Source organism: Channa argus, chromosome 2, assembly GCF_033026475.1.
Source record: "Channa argus isolate prfri chromosome 2, Channa argus male v1.0, whole genome shotgun sequence".
Taxonomy (NCBI): domain Eukaryota; kingdom Metazoa; phylum Chordata; class Actinopteri; order Anabantiformes; family Channidae; genus Channa; species Channa argus.
The window spans coordinates 2,974,671-2,991,826 of NC_090198.1; the positions used below are offsets into that span (position 1 = coordinate 2,974,671).

A 17,156-nucleotide genomic window follows, 5' to 3' on the forward strand; every position below is an offset into this window, starting at 1 on the left:
AGCAGTATTACTGAGCATCGCCATTGTGTTGTGTAGTTTGGCTAAAATTAATTATTGATATTCAGAATTACTGCTGCAATCCCTTGAAATGGTATAAAATGAAAACATGCTGGTACTCCAGCCATAGTAGTAGCCGAATATTATGTCAATGAAGCAGGTAGACGTTCTACATTTTGTCCTTAGATGACACACTTTGAATATGAAAATGTGAATGTTGTTGAAGGATTTGGTAGGAAAACACACTTTAGGGGAGGGGGGGCACGTTTTGGGACGGGAAAACTGCCACTGCAGTCCACAGCAAGTCCCCACATGTCTGTATGGGAATGTGTGTGTCACCTAAAGGGACTTCATGTGGATTTTGCTAAAATCACAGTGCCTCAGTTCTCCTTCACAGACTATACAGATAAGAAAGCAGTGCGGTATCAGTTCCCCTACAAAGATAAGAGGTAGTTTCACGGCTGTGGCTCTTACAGGATGTATACTGTAGGTGTAGGATAGCTTGTCTTTTCTCTGAGTTCCTGGCCAATCAGCAGTTGCATGTCTTTGCACGTTGCATGACTCACAAATGATTTCATGTTAGTGTGGGAGGAGAGACTTTACCTGAGAGGACAGAAACTTCCTCCTCCTCCCCTTCTGCACACAGGTGAGAAGGGAAGTATTACACTTACTTTCCACCCATATGTCTTTTTTCTGAACTCTGGAGAAAAGGTGAATAATTATTTCATGGTTTTTACACATAGCTTTAAATTAACTAGTCCAATGCCTGCGTTTGTCGAATTCGTTTGTTCTGTTCTTTTGCTGCACTTTGTATAATTTCACCACATAAACTGTTGTATTGTTACAATACGAGAATGATTGTTTTACAGTATCGGAATGAAGCGGTTGGTTAAATATTTGGGATTTTGCTTTCCATGCTGCACGAAGCTCGACTGAGTTTATGTCCTGAGGCAAATTTTTGAGCGAGGAGGACTCGCCGTGTGTTTCAGAGATAGGCTGTGATTGACTGACTGATCTGTGAACAGTGCGGGGGAAAGTGTCTGGCATCTACAATGCGGCTATATGGCTAATGATTTAATATGCGTTCTTGGCGCCACCAGTTCAAAATGCGGCCGGAGGAAAGCTGCTTTCAGCCTTAAGCCTGGTTTCATGCGCTCTGCATCTCATCCAGGCAAGGAGCGCGTCCTCGCTCCCCCTGTGCTGTGCTGTGGGAAACCTGAGGAATGGAAAGCAAACTAGCCTGCAAAAAAATTTCCTCTCAGTGTTGTCATTTACGGAAACGTAGTATACCGCCACTGCAAACTATTGGTTTCAAACTAAATAACAGCTCCCGATCAGTCATGGAGTGCTCCTCTTGCTGCTGCTGTTGCTGTTTTGAGCCGATCACTGTCAGTGAGTTTCTCCTCTCTTCACGTGGTCAGTGATGGAGCGAGACCACTACATGATGCTCTAGTGCGGTCTCAACGCCTATACTGGAAGACCCGAGCGCGAGTGGGCGGCAGCGGCGGGCGCACAGAGAGCCCGAGCTGAAGAGCAAAGATGCATTCATGACCTAAAGGAAATAACAAGACGTCATAAGGCAACATTAGCATTGAAATTAAAATTTAAAAATGTTAATTAAAAATTAAATCACATATTCTCACGCTGGCCAAGAGGTCCCCGCTCAGTTTCGAATCCTGTCCGTGACGAGTAGTGACTAGAGCTCAGCTTTCGCTCATTTTGTGTATGCAAAGTTTACATGTTTACGTGTACTTTTAAAATATTATAAAGAAAAGGCCAATTATAGGAGCAGATAACTGGTAAATATTCTACATTTTGTTGCGTGGTACAACTCTGGTTTCAGTCTTTTTTAAAGTAAGAAGAAAGGTGTGATTTAGTATTGTTTGCAAATCTTTTCTATGGATCAGAAATATAAATATTTTTCAAAGTCACTATTACAAATGTAGTACTAAATGTTGTATACGCAAATATTTTAATTTTTTTGTGAAAGAGATCCTTGGCTCTGAGTCCACCTTAACAAGAAACTGAGGGAAACTTTCACTATAACCCTTGTCAGATCAGCCTTATTTATGATCAATCAAAAACATATTATTCAAGGGCTACACATCGAGCAAGAAACTGTATTAGAAACAAACTTTTTAAATTAAATTAAAATCAAACAAAGGATTTACAGTTACATTTAGGAAGTTCACATTTCCTGTGGGTGATGAATGCAGCATCCTTGTAAACCGTTTTGGCATGATTTTCGCTGAGCTTTCGCACACGTTCTCTCTCTGCTTAACAGAGCATCACCTAACACACACAAAAAGCAGTCTCCCTCAGACGGAGAATGCCATTCAGACAGATTCCTGCATATACAAACACTTGATCTGGACAATCAGCTCATTTTGGACCCACTATTTGGCAATAGTCCGTCAGGTTTCCCAAAGAAGAAGTGCTACTGTAGCTTTTCCGTCCAACGTCTCCATGCAATAGCGCAAGCCACTGTGAAGGAGCACAGAGAGGGACAGAGCTGCGGATCTGGTTTGGGTCTTTCCAGGAACCGTGAGCGCCGCTTAAACCAAATGGAGCGTCAAGATAATGGAGACGAGCCGGTCGGGAGCGGAGACAATCGCGATAGTGCACATGAGCCCGGTAAGAGCGCTTTATTGTCCGCGCGAATTGCTTTCCACTTTTTTTCGCCATAAAAGACAGGAATATGTGGATGAGGACTGTGATGTGCATGAGCGCTGAGGAGAGAAGGAGAAATTAAAGCTTTGCAGTTTATGCTCCCTTTGGCTGGTTTAGGTGAATTGCTGCTGTTGATATGACGCACATGAGCGCGTTGGTACAGCAGGGAGCCCCCACATCATGTGGCGGAGTCTGACTGCTATCCTCACGATGGGCATTTTATTATGTATAGTATAGGAAAAATATTTCTTCTCCTGTTTTAGCTCAGTCATAAGCTATAACCCACACATTTATATTACAATGTAGCTCCAACTGGTCCAACCTGACCTCAGGACATTTGTTCAGTAACCTTAAACAGACAGTAGGTTCCAGGTTTTCAAGCATCTAGAGCTTAAGATATATGCAGAGCTGGAGAATATTACAGTATAAGTACTTGCTGTCTGCTTTGTGAATTAACAAGAGCCCAAATTCAAAGTTGTTCTCAATTTTAGGTATATGAATAAGTCACACAATCACTGTTTTATATGAATCTCCTTCAGTTTGCGATCTTTGAAATGCTGATAATTTTTTATTATAATTCATTGTATCAACTTATGCTTTTTATTATCTTCTGATCTTGAGCGTTGTCATTTTGTAACTTATTAAATAAATGTTTTATGACATTTTGCTTGTTGGCCAGCAGATCAGTATCCAGCTGTTGGAACATTCATTTCACTCTGCTTTCAGGGGACAGACTGTCTGTAGCTTGATGTGTGAGCCCCATTAAAAGAGAGGCTTGTTTAATGACAAAGGTGTAATAAGTAATCAATTACAGATTCCTTCGAACTTGCCAAACGCTATTTTATGGGCAGTGGAACATAAAGTCGACTTGGTAAAACGTCCTATTTCCCATGAGGGAAATCTCTGGCTCTTTAGGCTCTAAGTGGGTCTGTGCTGGTGAGTGAGATTTCAGAGCCTTTTGAGTCAAAATAGCTGAGGGCAGCTGCTTAAATCCAAAGAATATACTGTACCTCAATAGTAAATGTCTATGTTGTGAAACCAAAACAATGAAGTGACAAATGTTTTAGGGTTTTAGCATTGCATAGCATGTAACATTGCAGCTGACCTTGAAATGTAGAAATGTTATATAATATTATATAATATTATACTTATGTAAGTTATATACTAATTATTTTCTGGTTTTGACAGTATAACTCATATTTGGTACATTTGTTAGTGCAGCTTTAAGAATAAAATAAGCATTTTTCTACATAAAGATAATGCTTTGCTCATATATCAGTGATTGTCCACATCACTCAGCTGTTTATGCTCTATACTGCTCTATAGATAATAGCCTAAAATATTTGCTGACATTATGATTTATAGAATTATGTGGCACTCGATCAATGAAACAAAGAGCTGTCATTTTCCCTATATGATTATTTGTGGTTTATATGTACTGGACAATCTCGATTTTGTTGTTTTGTTATTGTGTGAACATATTGTTTGATCACATCACTAAGAGACCTTAAACAGAAGACGCTGTGTCTTTAGAGACTAATTGAGCGTAAACAATACTTTGTAACTATTAGCACGGCAGGTTGACAGGACTAACACTGGGTGATTGAGCAGCTCAACTGAAGTATTAGTTATCACGTTACTTTTTAATTTGAGCTTTGAACTAATGGCTATTTAATCCATCAGCTGTGGAAAAAATGTAAAATTTCTAACCTCTTACTAATAGCAGTGACTAATCATATGATTTGACTTGAGTCAAACTCAAGACAGACACCATCTCTGCCTAATACACCGACGTTGGATTGTTAGGTGGACATAAATGATAATCACACAGGTTATCATTTATGTCTACCTAACACAGCCAGGTTCAGATTTCTGTCAGTTGAACTAATGATAGTGGTAAATGTTGATTTACACTGAAACTAAATCCAAGAAGCATGCTGGGAGCCACCTGTTTGTACTCTGGACTATTGACAAGTCTCGCAAGGTTGGCAGGGTTGTATGGTTAAGGAATAACTGTTAATAGCTTTATATTGTTGTGCACAGCATAAAATATTAAGTATTTATGTATAAAGTATTCCAAGCTTTGAACATTCTTTTTGGCAGTGGCAAGCAATTGACTCCAGCAAGTGCTTTATTCCTACAATAAAATATATTGTAAAACACATTACAAAATAAGAACATACGGTAGAGTATACATTTGGTGAAAGATGCATATTTGTATTAAATATTAAGTGCACAAAAAGGCTGACTGTTCTAAACATAACATCAAGTTTGCTTAAGGTATTTTGAGCTGCAGAAAGTAAAACAAACCATATCTGTTTCGTCACCCAAGGCACCATTCCATCTGAGCCAGTGTTATTTTGAAGCCTTGCCTTGGTATAATTTTAATGTGTCATCAGTGTCATCTGATGTGGTTGTGTTTAGCTAACACAACCTAAAGTCTGGAGTCATGGTTGAACTTAGGTACACATTTCACACCACCAAACTTCCTTCTAAGAGGGTTTGTAGCAGCATGCGAACATTCCACCATACAGAGGGCAGTCCTTATGTCCACCAGAATGAAAGGTTGCTTGTCAGGCAAACATGCAGGTCATTAAAATGTTTGTAAAACAACTTGTTTTTGCAGTCATTCTGCAACTCTAAAAGGCTCCCTGTGCCAGAAAGTGACCTATCCAGTTGCACCACTGTAATGCACTATAGACACCAATGAATGCCTGTACTAATGTGCTGTATATGTATTTGAGGCATCATACTTAATTTTATCAAAGGAGAAGGAGCTCAAACTACTAAGCTGGTCTTGGATGAAGCTCTCTCTGCTTGACTGTGTAACAGAACACTTTCAAATTTCACTCCACACTATTGAGTGATGAGTCAATATTTGAGTCAACAATACCAAAAACTGCAGTGCAGGGGACATTTCGAGGTAACATTCACTCAACAGAACGTGATGTTCGATATGTTCAGCTAGTCCTTTGAGATTTTGATGCCATGAATTAGTAAATACAGGAAAGAGACATGATTTTTTGAAAATAACAATAACGAAGTCAAGTCAAAAATCTGAGGTAATAAAGGAAAAGGACGAGCACAAGCACTGACTTAAAGGGCAACTTCACTGATTTCCAATTAGATTTTAATGGTGTTGAAGCTAGTACATATATATTAATGGCATTAAATCTTGCAAAAATTGCAAAAATTCAATAGACGACACCATCGGGAGGAGTTAAGTTCAGATGATATCATCGTGTTGATCATTCTAGGAGGGTTGTAGTTTTCCAGAACTCATATGACATCACCTGAACTGGAGAAATGTTTTAGACAGAAAGATAATGTAAGATGCGGAAATGCAGAAAAAAGTTTAGAAGCATCAGTATCCACATGCCCCCCTGAATCATAGGATGAATCATAAATGTTTTAAGTGCTTTACAGGACTTTCTAGTTATTGACCAGAAAACGTGTATGAAGACATGTCTTACTGCTGTCTGTGGTCAGCGTAAAGAACCACGTTGTTAGGATTGTGTGTTTCTGCTCATTAATATGACAGCAGTGCAGTGTGAGCATTGCTTTCTTTCCACTGTCTGTCTGCAGGCATAGTGGATATTACTGTCATGACTTTAAAGAGAAACAGGTTAACAAATGTAATAAATAACATAATTACAACACGCTTATAAGTGTGTATAAGTGTGATTTAGTTAGTGGTAAGAAAGCTTTTTACCACATCAATTTGTTGACCTAAGATAAAATACATTTTTTCTTTAACTTACATCTGTGGCCAACATCTCTTATGCAAACGGTCACACTTGTAACGGTATCTTTACTATTAATTTTGACTGAAAATGAGGCAGTTATAAGTATGTAGATCAACAATTCAAGTAATAAATGATCAGTTTTTACTTCAAAAGTAGTTACTGGTAATGGCAATCATGGCACGTATTGTACATTTTTATTTAGAATTATTTCTATTACTAACAATATGCACAGTAAAGCACAGACCTCCACAAAGGGATTTTATTCAGTAATAGCTTTAATAATCTTTAAAAACACAACTATTGTACATACATGAAAAGCAATGCAACACCCAAACAAGGGTTTTATAGAGCATGAAAGTAATAAAAACAAATTACATTAACTCTACAGTGAACCTCGTGGTGTTGTAGCTCAAACTCAGGATTAGATACTGCACTGTTAAATAATCGTATAATGATTGCAAGGTACTCAAAACACCTCCTAGGTGAAGGTTTGTGTTCTGCATTTTGTATTTCTATTGGGATTTTTCAAAATTCATAATTTTATTTTTTGAGTTTCATGTTTTGGATATCGTTTAACTATCAGTATCGAGATATTTAGGAAGGGATTGGTAATGAAGTAAAAATTTGGTATTGTTAAAACAGTATTGCCCACTATCCTCTTACAATGACTGATGTCAAGCGAGTGACAAAATATACCAACATAAATAACATTTACTACCAATTACCTTATAAATCTGTAATTCTCAACTGGAAGCTTAATAACATCAAATACATCACACGGCTATGGATGACAGTGAATTTCATATCTCCTGTGACAGCTTTTCAGAAAAAAAGGAGAAATCTAGTGAAAAAAAAAAAATAAGACATCGTTGATTCTGCTTTTCATCATGGGCAGTGTTATCTCCAGCATTCTGACACACATGGCTAATGCCAGATCTCTGTGTTCCTCTATCAGGTCCTCCTCCCCTGGCTCATGAGCACACAGGCAGCCCACAGCAAGAGGCACCCATCACAATGAAGAAGAGTGACAACTACCTGCCAGTCACTGGAAAGGAAAAGAACACAGATGTGGACTTAGTCAACACCAAGAGCAGAAGCAATGAGTCAATAGTAAGACACTGTAGCAATATTAACCAGGATTTAAACTAATTTCAAACTAGCATCCCCCAACATCAATGGGGGTGTCTGTGTATGGCTGATTTTTTACAGTGCTGCTGCTTTATAATTTCAAAGTGTGTGGTGTCTTCTTTGGGAACGTAATATGTCTTTTGATATGTCTTGTGAAAACAAGAGGAAGTGATTATTTTGCAGTAGCAGTGACACATAGCCATGGTCTACTTTTAAACACTTGTTGCTGATATCATCCATCCATCTATAATCGCTTATCCTGTCCAGGAGACTGCATCGGATCCCAGCTGTCATTGGGTGAGAGGCGGGTACACCCTGGACAGGTCACCAGACAGACAACCATTCACAATCACATCCACACCTACAGGCAATTTAGAGTCAATTAACCAATTAACCTAACATGCATTTGGGTGGCAGTGGCTCAGTTGGTAGAGGTGGCTGCCTATTGCCCATAGGGTCGGAGGTTCACACCCCGCTCTTCCTGACCGCATGTTGAAGTGTCCCTGGGCAAGACACTGAACCCAGCTGCGGAGTGCCATTCCCAAGCCTGGTAGAGATTTTGAGAGGGGTGCGTCAGGAAGGGCATCCAGCGTAAAAAGTGTGCAAAATAGACATGTTGACAAAACAATCCTTGTGGCAAAGCCGAACTAACGGGATAAGCCGAAAGGACAATAAATAAATAAGAATTAACCTAACATGCATGCGTTTAGACTGTGGGATGACACCGGAGTAGCCGGAGGATACCCAAACAAGCACGGGAAAAACACTCCACACAGAAAGGCTGTAGCTATCAAGTAGATTTGAACCAGGGACCTTATAGCAGTGAGGCAGCTGAAAGGCTCTGACCACTCCACCACCATGCTGCCAAGTGATATTGATATTTTTGATATTGATATTCCCTTAAAAAAAGATCAACAGTTTGGCACAGTGGAATGTCTTCTGCATGTTGATTTGGCATGTTCATGCAGATCAAAGTTATGACACTTCCACCACCAAGTTTGGCAGATGATCACTACAGAACACTATAATCACTAAAAGAGCATGTGAATATTGAGCTCATGCTAAAAATCAAGATTGACACAGTAACTAGGAGCTTATTATAAGTAATTACACATATGGTCATTGCCTCACATCTTATTAATTAATACACTTTATTCTGCTCTGTATTATAGCAGAGCAGTGATGTCGGCTAGAGCCCGTTCTATAGCTTATCATCAAGTGTCAGGTCGATAATAAATTGTCTGGTTTAGAAATGCAGCAAAGCACTTGAACATCGAGGTTGAGCTGGAGTGAACAGACTGTGAAAAGAGCAGCACTTAAAGTACCACCTGAGCTTAATGATATTCTTGCAGCTCAGCCCCCCTTTTAATCAGACAACTCTCCAATTATCATGGCAGCCAACACAAGAAAAAAAAAACAGGACTAGTAGTTTTTATCCTCAATAGAGTTTACTAAAACTGTGCCACAGGATGGAATTAATATGTGGCAAAGTAAAATAGAGGTATAGGCCTTGAAGGATAACTTCAGTCATTTTCTAAATGAATAATACTTTCATCAATCCCCATACAGCGACTAAATCTAGCAATGAATTGCTTCTGTGGCATAGGAAGGTAGATTGGTTGTCTACCAGTTTTGCAGTTGTTGGTTCAATCCCCAGCTCCTCTGGTCACATGTCAAAGTTTCCTTGAGCAAGACACTTAACCCCAACTTAGTTCCTCCCGCTGAGTGTTGGCCAGCTCCCCCATTGGTGTGTGTGTGTGATTGGGAGTGCGAATGGGTGAATCAGAAGCAGTGTAAAGTGTTTTGAGTGCCAATAGGTAGAAAAGTGCTATATAAGTGCAGACCATATATTATTTTACTCACAGGGGATTTGTTATTATGCAGCATGGATTAGTTTATTCATGTACTGTATGGTATAGACATCTGTTGTCCAAAAATGCCGAAAAACACATTAGCCATCATTGGTTTTATTGTATGTATAGGGATTGATGGAAATACAGCAGTTGTCCTTTAAATGCTACACTAACCTATTTGTTTTATTTTTAGTGGGACAAACAAATCCATCTAATGTCAAAGGTTTTGCATAATCACAAACCCATAGAGAATAGTCTATTAATAGCTTAGTTCACAGACATTAAAACATAACTGTTTGGTTTCACTCTCATGTCGCTTTACGAGAACTGAACTAGCCCAGTCAATCAAGTAATGCTTTAGGCAAATTGTGGCATGCTATAATCTTCACCCTACAGTATGTGTGGGCTAAATATTTCATATTGACATTAGTTATTGAAACTTAAATCAAACAAAGTATCAATATGTGTAGTCAGATGACAAAGCTCAAAACTCAAGATTTATAGTAAGGCAATTTTATTGCTAAAAAGAAACTGGAAAGAAAAATTTGTTGCAAATATTGCCACACTGCTTTCAGTGCTGTTAAATGACTTAGTATCACAGGAAGCCTCCTCACTACCCCTATACATTAACATTTTGGAGCATATTTGTAGTAATCAATAGATCAATCAAAATCAATAGGTTACATACTACTTTAAGAGGCCAGTGTCAGTAGATGATATATAGATTAGAATACCACCAGAGTACCACTGGACCGTCACCAAATGTTTTATTTTGCCTTGCTGGTTACTGAAGTCCAATTTCCAGTAACAAATTGTGAAGTGAACCTTCGACATGCAAAGACTGTTCCAGCCACTCCATGCGGCCTCTGTGAAAAACATTTATTGACTTGAAAATTGCTGGGTTGTCTCAGCCTTGGGCTTTCTATGGGTCAGAAACATGTCTGTGTGTGTGTGTATGTGGGGGAGGGTATGTGCTTGTGGAAGCCCGGAGGAGAGGAGAACCTCATATCCCAGTGGCTTAGTGAGAAAGGAAATCCTACTGGTAAATACATCCACCACCACATCCTTGTGCACCCTCTGAGCAGCGACCTCTCACCTTTTCAGCTATGACTACTTCCTGTTAAAAGAGAGGGCTGAACATAAATAAGCATGTGTATGTGGCATGTTCCATTTAGAGCACATATAAAGGCTGTTGCTGTAGACAGGATGCTTTTCATTTCAGTGCAGTGCCTACTGGGTCACTAATTTATTTGTATTTAATTGCTGATGATTATGACATTCACCTACATTCAGTATGTGCTTCTTTTATTGATAGCAGCTTTGTGATCTTCTCCACATTTATTGCTGTGTTATTGTCTCTTTATCACTATCAGGTGTTGCATATTAGCTGTCACAAAATCCCATACCGATTACGCTGTCTATTATTGCTACTGCATATACATATTTTACATGTAGCTTTCTCCACTGCTTGGTAAAAACTCTACTACACTTTCCTACAGTAGATTGTAAATCCTAAGTGTAGGTGGTCACCATAGCGACAAATTTTGCCTCAGAAGAAGATAAAGGCCTCTGAAAAAAACAGGTGGGTAAACACAAATCAAAATGCTCCCAATTGGTCCTCGGCACAGCATATTTCCATAAAATTCAGATATTTTTAACCTTTCCCTGTCATGATATTCAATTCAATTCTATTCAACTTTATTTATATAGCCCCAAAACAAATTAATCTCAAGGCACTTTACAGTGAGTGGAAAGTGGACAGAGAAAAGAAAAGAGCAACAAAAAACAACAACAAAAATGGGGCAGTTTGGTAGGACCAGTAGCTGTGCACTAGAAAACAAACGGCTCCAAAGCCGAGGACACCTGGAGTAAGGGACAGAGAGAGGGAGAAAGAAAAAGACAAAGACGACTATGGGAGAAAGAACACACTAAGTTAATGTCATACAGTGGTGACAATTGTGGGGTGAGAGAAAAGTAGAGAGGGACAAGAGGAGGAAAGGAGCTGGGGGGTAGGCAGGGCCATGCCTGGTGGGGGTGGAGGTTATAGATATTATAGGAGAAATTAGAGAAGGTGAAATATGATCTATTTTGGGCAACTGTGGCGCAAGTAAGTAGAGCAGTCGTCCACCAATCCTGCTGGTGTTGGTTCGATTCCTGGCTCCTCTGGCCACATGTCGAAGTTTCTTTTAGGAAGACACTGAACCCCAACTTAGTTGCTCCTGGTGAGTGTTAACCAGCTGCAAAGCAGCTCCCCCATCGGTGTGCGAGTGTGTATGATTGTGAGTGCGAATGGGTGAATGAAAAGCAGTCTAAAGCGCTTTGAGTGCCAATAGGCAGAAAAGCGCTATACAAGTGCAGAGAATTTAGGGATGCTTGAAGCAAATTAACTGATTTTTATCATCTGGTTCCACAGATAGATATAGCTGGGTATGCTGATCAATAAACATTATTTATCTAATAATGTTGCCTAAAGCAGATATATAAAGTAAAAAGTATTGGTCCTAATACAGAGACTTGTGGAACTATATTTCCTCCATGCACCTTTGTGAGCATGGAGGATTCATCATTAACATGAACACATTGAAACAAGATAGATAAGATTTAAACCAACCTAGTGCAGTTTCTTTAATTCCAATTTCATGTTCCAGTCTCTGTAATAAAATGTTGTCATCACTAGTATCAAAAGCAGTAGTAAGATCTAACAGAACAAGTATAGAGACTAGCCCATTATCTGAAGCCAAGATCATAGGTGACTTTTACCAGTGCTGTTTTTGTAATATGATGAACTATGATTGCTTGGGAGATGAGGTTTGACATGCAGCAAAGGGCCTCGTCTGGATTCAAACCTAGAATGCTGAGTTATGTGCCGTGCACACTAACCATTAATTCTAACTTAGTGTGTCTCGATGGTTTTGATTAGAGAAGACAACAGTGCGAGGGATTACTTAGTGCAGCTTGACACCATTAATTTAAACTGATTACACTCTGTACTGGTTGTTTAACCACTATTTCTCACAAAACACTGGATAAGTGCAAATAACTTTGGTTGAGTTATTCAGCGCTCCCTGGATGAAATAACCAAATGACTTTGTTGATTCTCTGACTGAAAAACAGACTGACAAGAAGCAGGTTTTTCTGAACATTACATGGATGGATTACAATGAAATATCGGACAGATAGTCATAGAAGAATAGAATAAATCATAGAAGATAGTCATATTCGCAGGTTTTATTAGAATAAAAGAGATTAATTAGATCGAATATTAACTAATGTTTTAAGAAATGATAAATCTGTCTTGAAACAACAAAAAGGTTTCTATATGAACACTGAATCAGTCCTGTTAATACTGGCCACCAAAGACGCTTCATAAATACAGTATGGCAGCCAAAATACAACCTTCTATCCACGCAAAAATGTATCAAACTTTTATCAAAAGACAACGTAGGGCTGCAGCGTTCCAAATTAGTCACACTAAATGTATATCTTCCAAAGCTGCCGCCTTATGAGTATATCTATTCTTCTATTGGAAAATAAAACACAAAATGTTTTTCTGTGTTGTTTTATCACCAAAAAGTATTTAACACTGGAAGATATGAACTTGATTTGATGAGCATAGGCTGCCAAAACCTCATATTAGCTTTATATATGCTCTTAAATATGTATTTTTATAGAACGCCTTGGAATTTATCCTTAATCACCTCCATATGGCTTTAGCAAAGAATCAATTTATTGCCAGTATGAACTGGAGGCACACCCTAAAACAGTAAATCTGATAAACATCCATATCAAGAGAGCATCAGCAGGGGAAAAATGTTTCTATATTTTCTTCACCACAGTCAAAACTAGTGACACATATTAAATTTGTTTTGTTGTTTCTACTCTATTGCTTATGCTTATTGTCCTATGTCTCCATGATTTGGTGGCACATTGAAAAGAAATCATCATTAATCATAAATTTCTATGGGATATAAAAAAAGAAAAAGGTTAGTTAGATCATAGAGTGGGGTGAACAGCCAGCTTTTTGTTCTGTACCATATGTAACTTACTGGGGATCGGTAAAAGCAGCTGAGGATCTGTGTGTTTGACCAGTGTCTGCCTAACTGTTTTGTCAGAAGAATGTTACTATAACCGAAGGCAGCAAACACATACACACGCACACGTGCACGCACACACCCACACACACACAGTTAGCAGAACAACAAATAGCCTGCAGTTTTAGTTCATCAAGTGGCAGCATACCGCACTGAGCTGTAATCAGATAAACTAGACAAGGTCAGAGCACACAGAGGTTTTTTTTTGTTTGCATCAGATAATATATTTAGAAAATAAATGGTCAACATTGTTAGTTTTAAAAGAGAATAACAAATGATTGGAAACGTCCATATTTTAGCTCGGGTTACAGACATTTTGTTAGTCTGCAGCATTGATCCTAATTGAATTATGGTGAGACTTATGAGACTGTTTATATTGAGACTCTTTTTATTGCATATCTAATCTATTAAACAAAAGTGTCCTGCGGTATAACAACAATGTACAAAGGGGGGAAGTCAAATTAGTATAACTTCTCCCTTATTTGAAATTCTCTTTTCTTTTAACCAGAATAGTGAATGCTTGCATTCACTGAACAAGAGAATAATTTTATTTTCATAAAATGGATGCTTTTATAATCCACATAAGTATAGAAAAACAAAACCTGTTATTTAAATGAAGCTGGAAATTGCTAAATATACATGAGCAGTCCAGGATGTATTTGACTATCTGCACATGCATTATTGCTTATATTAAATATTTCATGAAATGGCTACATGACTCTGCTGTAAAAACAGATTTTTCTATTTTATGTAGAATGTTGTCAATGGTGTTACATTTCAAGTAAGTTTATTAGGGGCCGAATTCAGCCCATGATTTGGTGTACCCCTGTATTCTTAAGTACGCAATATGTACAAATGCTGAAAGAAATGTTTATGGTTTCAGATTTATAAACTTTATAAACACAGAGAGAAATTAGTTTGGCTTGTTAATGCTGCAGTCAGCTCCACAGGAACACAAAAGCCAACACAAAAGCAACAACTTACACATCTTTCAACAATAACAAGATGATCTAAAATAAGAGCTTTACCAGCAATTCAGCTTCGAGTGCTGGCAGTGGCTCAATTAGTAAAGTGGCTGACCACCAAACTAGGGTCAGACATTTACGGCTAACCCTGAACTTTTTCCACGGTCAGCCTGCAGCTCTTTGCGATCATCTCCTGCTCTGCAAAACTTGGAACAGTTTGGGTTATTTCACACTAGGGAAAAATGTGTAAAAAAAAAAGTGTGTAAAAACATTTTACACATTGCGTAAAATGTAGAGATTTTTGGATATACAGGAAGTCATGATGCTCTTTCTCTCTCTGTCTTGTTTCTAGCCATTGAAAAATCTTTATGCAGATGACGCACCCCTGTATATACAACAAGGTCCATACTTCTCTGATGGGCAGCGGCGGATTGACTATGTGCTGGTATACCCAATCCAGAAGCCCAGCAGCATACGCCGCCAGTCATCCAAGTTTAGTGACAACAGCTTCATGCAACGGATTCGGCGCAGCTTCAGCACAAAAAACAGCCGAGCTCCACTGCAGCCAAAGGAAGACCCAGAGATTGCCGCCCAAGAGCAACAGGCTGACTATCACGAGGATGACAAGCGCATCATGCGGGAGGATTTTGAGAAAAAACTCCTGGAGACAGGGCTAGAGCTTGAAAAGGATGAAGAGGTGAGAACTGCTGAAATGTTGTAGAAATAACCTTTCACAGTTGCTAAGCCCATCAAGCTTTAACCTCTAGCTAGTTATGGTTCCATAAAATTGTACATATGGTGTCAACAAGAAAGGAAGTTTTTGGCAGAGCCACAACCACCACCACAATTACACCTCTATATATTCTCCTGTGCTTCCAGAACTGCAACTGTGCATTTTACAGTGATACAGTATCAGTAACACATTTACCACTTGACGTATTTATAATTTCACTGTGATATAAGTGATGCTATACAAAGTCCCATGGAAGTCTGTACTACTTAATGATCCATGAAGAAAAAATTGTATTAAATGCCAACTATGAATTTTTGCTTCACATTAAGTTGCTATATAACTTTGGCCACTCATTTTTACATAATTTTTGTCTATGAGAATGTGAAGGTTCTCAGAAAGAAAGAATAAAAAGTCAGGTATTAAAAGCAGCAGGTCTCAGGGCAAATTTATGTCATGTGGCTGACAGTGGGAAACTTGAGAGTGTCAGAACTGGATATCCAGCCACAGATTTAATTTAATTTCCATGTTTTTTCCTTGGTCTTACAATATGTTTGAGCTACATTTTATTACCTGTTAAATTTAGCTGCTGAATAGATCTATAAAGTATCCACATGCTTTTGTCAGTACAGTTATTTATGAGCTCATGCTTCACGTGCTACCACTACCAACCACATTAGTACTATACCATGTTGTTCTTTAGTGAGTATTGTGTGTAAATCAACATGTCTCTCATTGTGACTTCATACATAGAGGTAAAGCTGTTCAAAGGCAGGCGTAAATGGTTTATTATGATGTACATATGGACACAGCTTGAAGACAAGGTTCAGTGTGTTGTGAAGAGACAGTAACAGAAGGTGCTCAGTGCATATCATGATATCATGAGCCTGTGTGTGTGTGTGTGTGTGTGTGTGTGTGTGTGTGTGTGTGTGTGTTTGTGTTTGTGTGTGCGCGTAGGAAAGCAGCTAATGATTTAAAAACTGTAGAGGAATTAAAAACATTTATCAGTAAAAGTAAGACTGTGAAAGCTGATCTAAAACTATCAGATGAATATGATATTATTATATTATCATTACAGATGCATTAGATGTGTTAATCACTTCAATGTTACAGTTGATCTTGTTCTTCTTCTTTTCTTTTCGGCTGTTCCCTTTCAGAGGTCACCACACTGAATCATGTGCTTCCCTGTAACCCTATGAGGCATCCTTTTCTCTCACACCAACTAACTTCATGTCCTCTCTCACTGTATCCCTAAATCTCCTCTTTGGTCTTCCTCTAGACCTCCTGCCTGGCAGCTCCATCCTCAGCATCCTTCTACCAATATATTCACTGTCTCTCCTCTGAACATGTCCAAACCACCTCAATCTGGCCTCTCTGACTTTATCTCCAACATATATAATATGATCTGTCCGTCTGATGTACTCATTCCTGATCCTGTCCATCTTCGTCCCTCCGAAAGAGAACCTCAACATCTTAAGCTCTGCGACTTTCAGCTCTGCCTCCTGTCTTTTCTTCAATGCCACTTCTCTAAGCTGTACAATGTTGTTGGTCTCACCCCCGTCTTGAACATGATTCCTTTCATTCTCGCTGACTCTCTTTTATCACACAACACACCTGACACTTTTCTCCACCCATTTCAACCTGCCTGCACTCGCCTCTTCATCTCTTTACCACACTCTCCATTGCTCTGAACCGTTGACCCTAAGTATTTAAAGTCCTGCACCTTCTTCACCTCTGCTCCCTGTAACCTCACCGCTCCCGCTGGCTCCCTCTCATTCACACACACATATATTCTGTCTTACTGTGGCTAAGCTTCATTCCTCTGTTTTCCAGAGCAGACCTCCACCTCTCTAGACTTTCCTCCACCTGCTCCCTGCTCTAACTGTAAATCACAATGTCATCTGCAAACATCATAGTCCACGGAGATTCCTGTCTAACCTCATCTGTCAGCCTGTCCATCACCAGAGCAAACAAGA

General features: G+C 38.9%; 1 protein-coding gene across 7 annotated transcripts in view; it reads left to right on the forward strand.

The window, feature by feature from the left end:
• Window positions 1-547: 547 nt before the first annotated feature.
• Window positions 548-17,156, forward strand: part of ano1a (anoctamin 1, calcium activated chloride channel a) — a 51,851-nt gene continuing 35,242 nt past the window's right edge. For 4 of the 7 annotated variants that reach the window (XM_067494751.1, XM_067494778.1, XM_067494768.1 and 1 more), the window contains exons 1-3: window positions 742-2,631; window positions 7,369-7,523; window positions 14,803-15,147. In XM_067494751.1, coding sequence (XP_067350852.1) covers window positions 2,562-2,631; window positions 7,369-7,523; window positions 14,803-15,147 — 570 coding nt within the window. In that variant the 5' untranslated portion in view covers window positions 742-2,561. Of the gene's footprint in view, window positions 709-740; window positions 2,632-7,368; window positions 7,524-14,802; window positions 15,148-17,156 lie in introns of those variants that run through there. The other 3 variants (XM_067494760.1, XM_067494795.1, XM_067494805.1) reach the window with 3 other exon arrangements.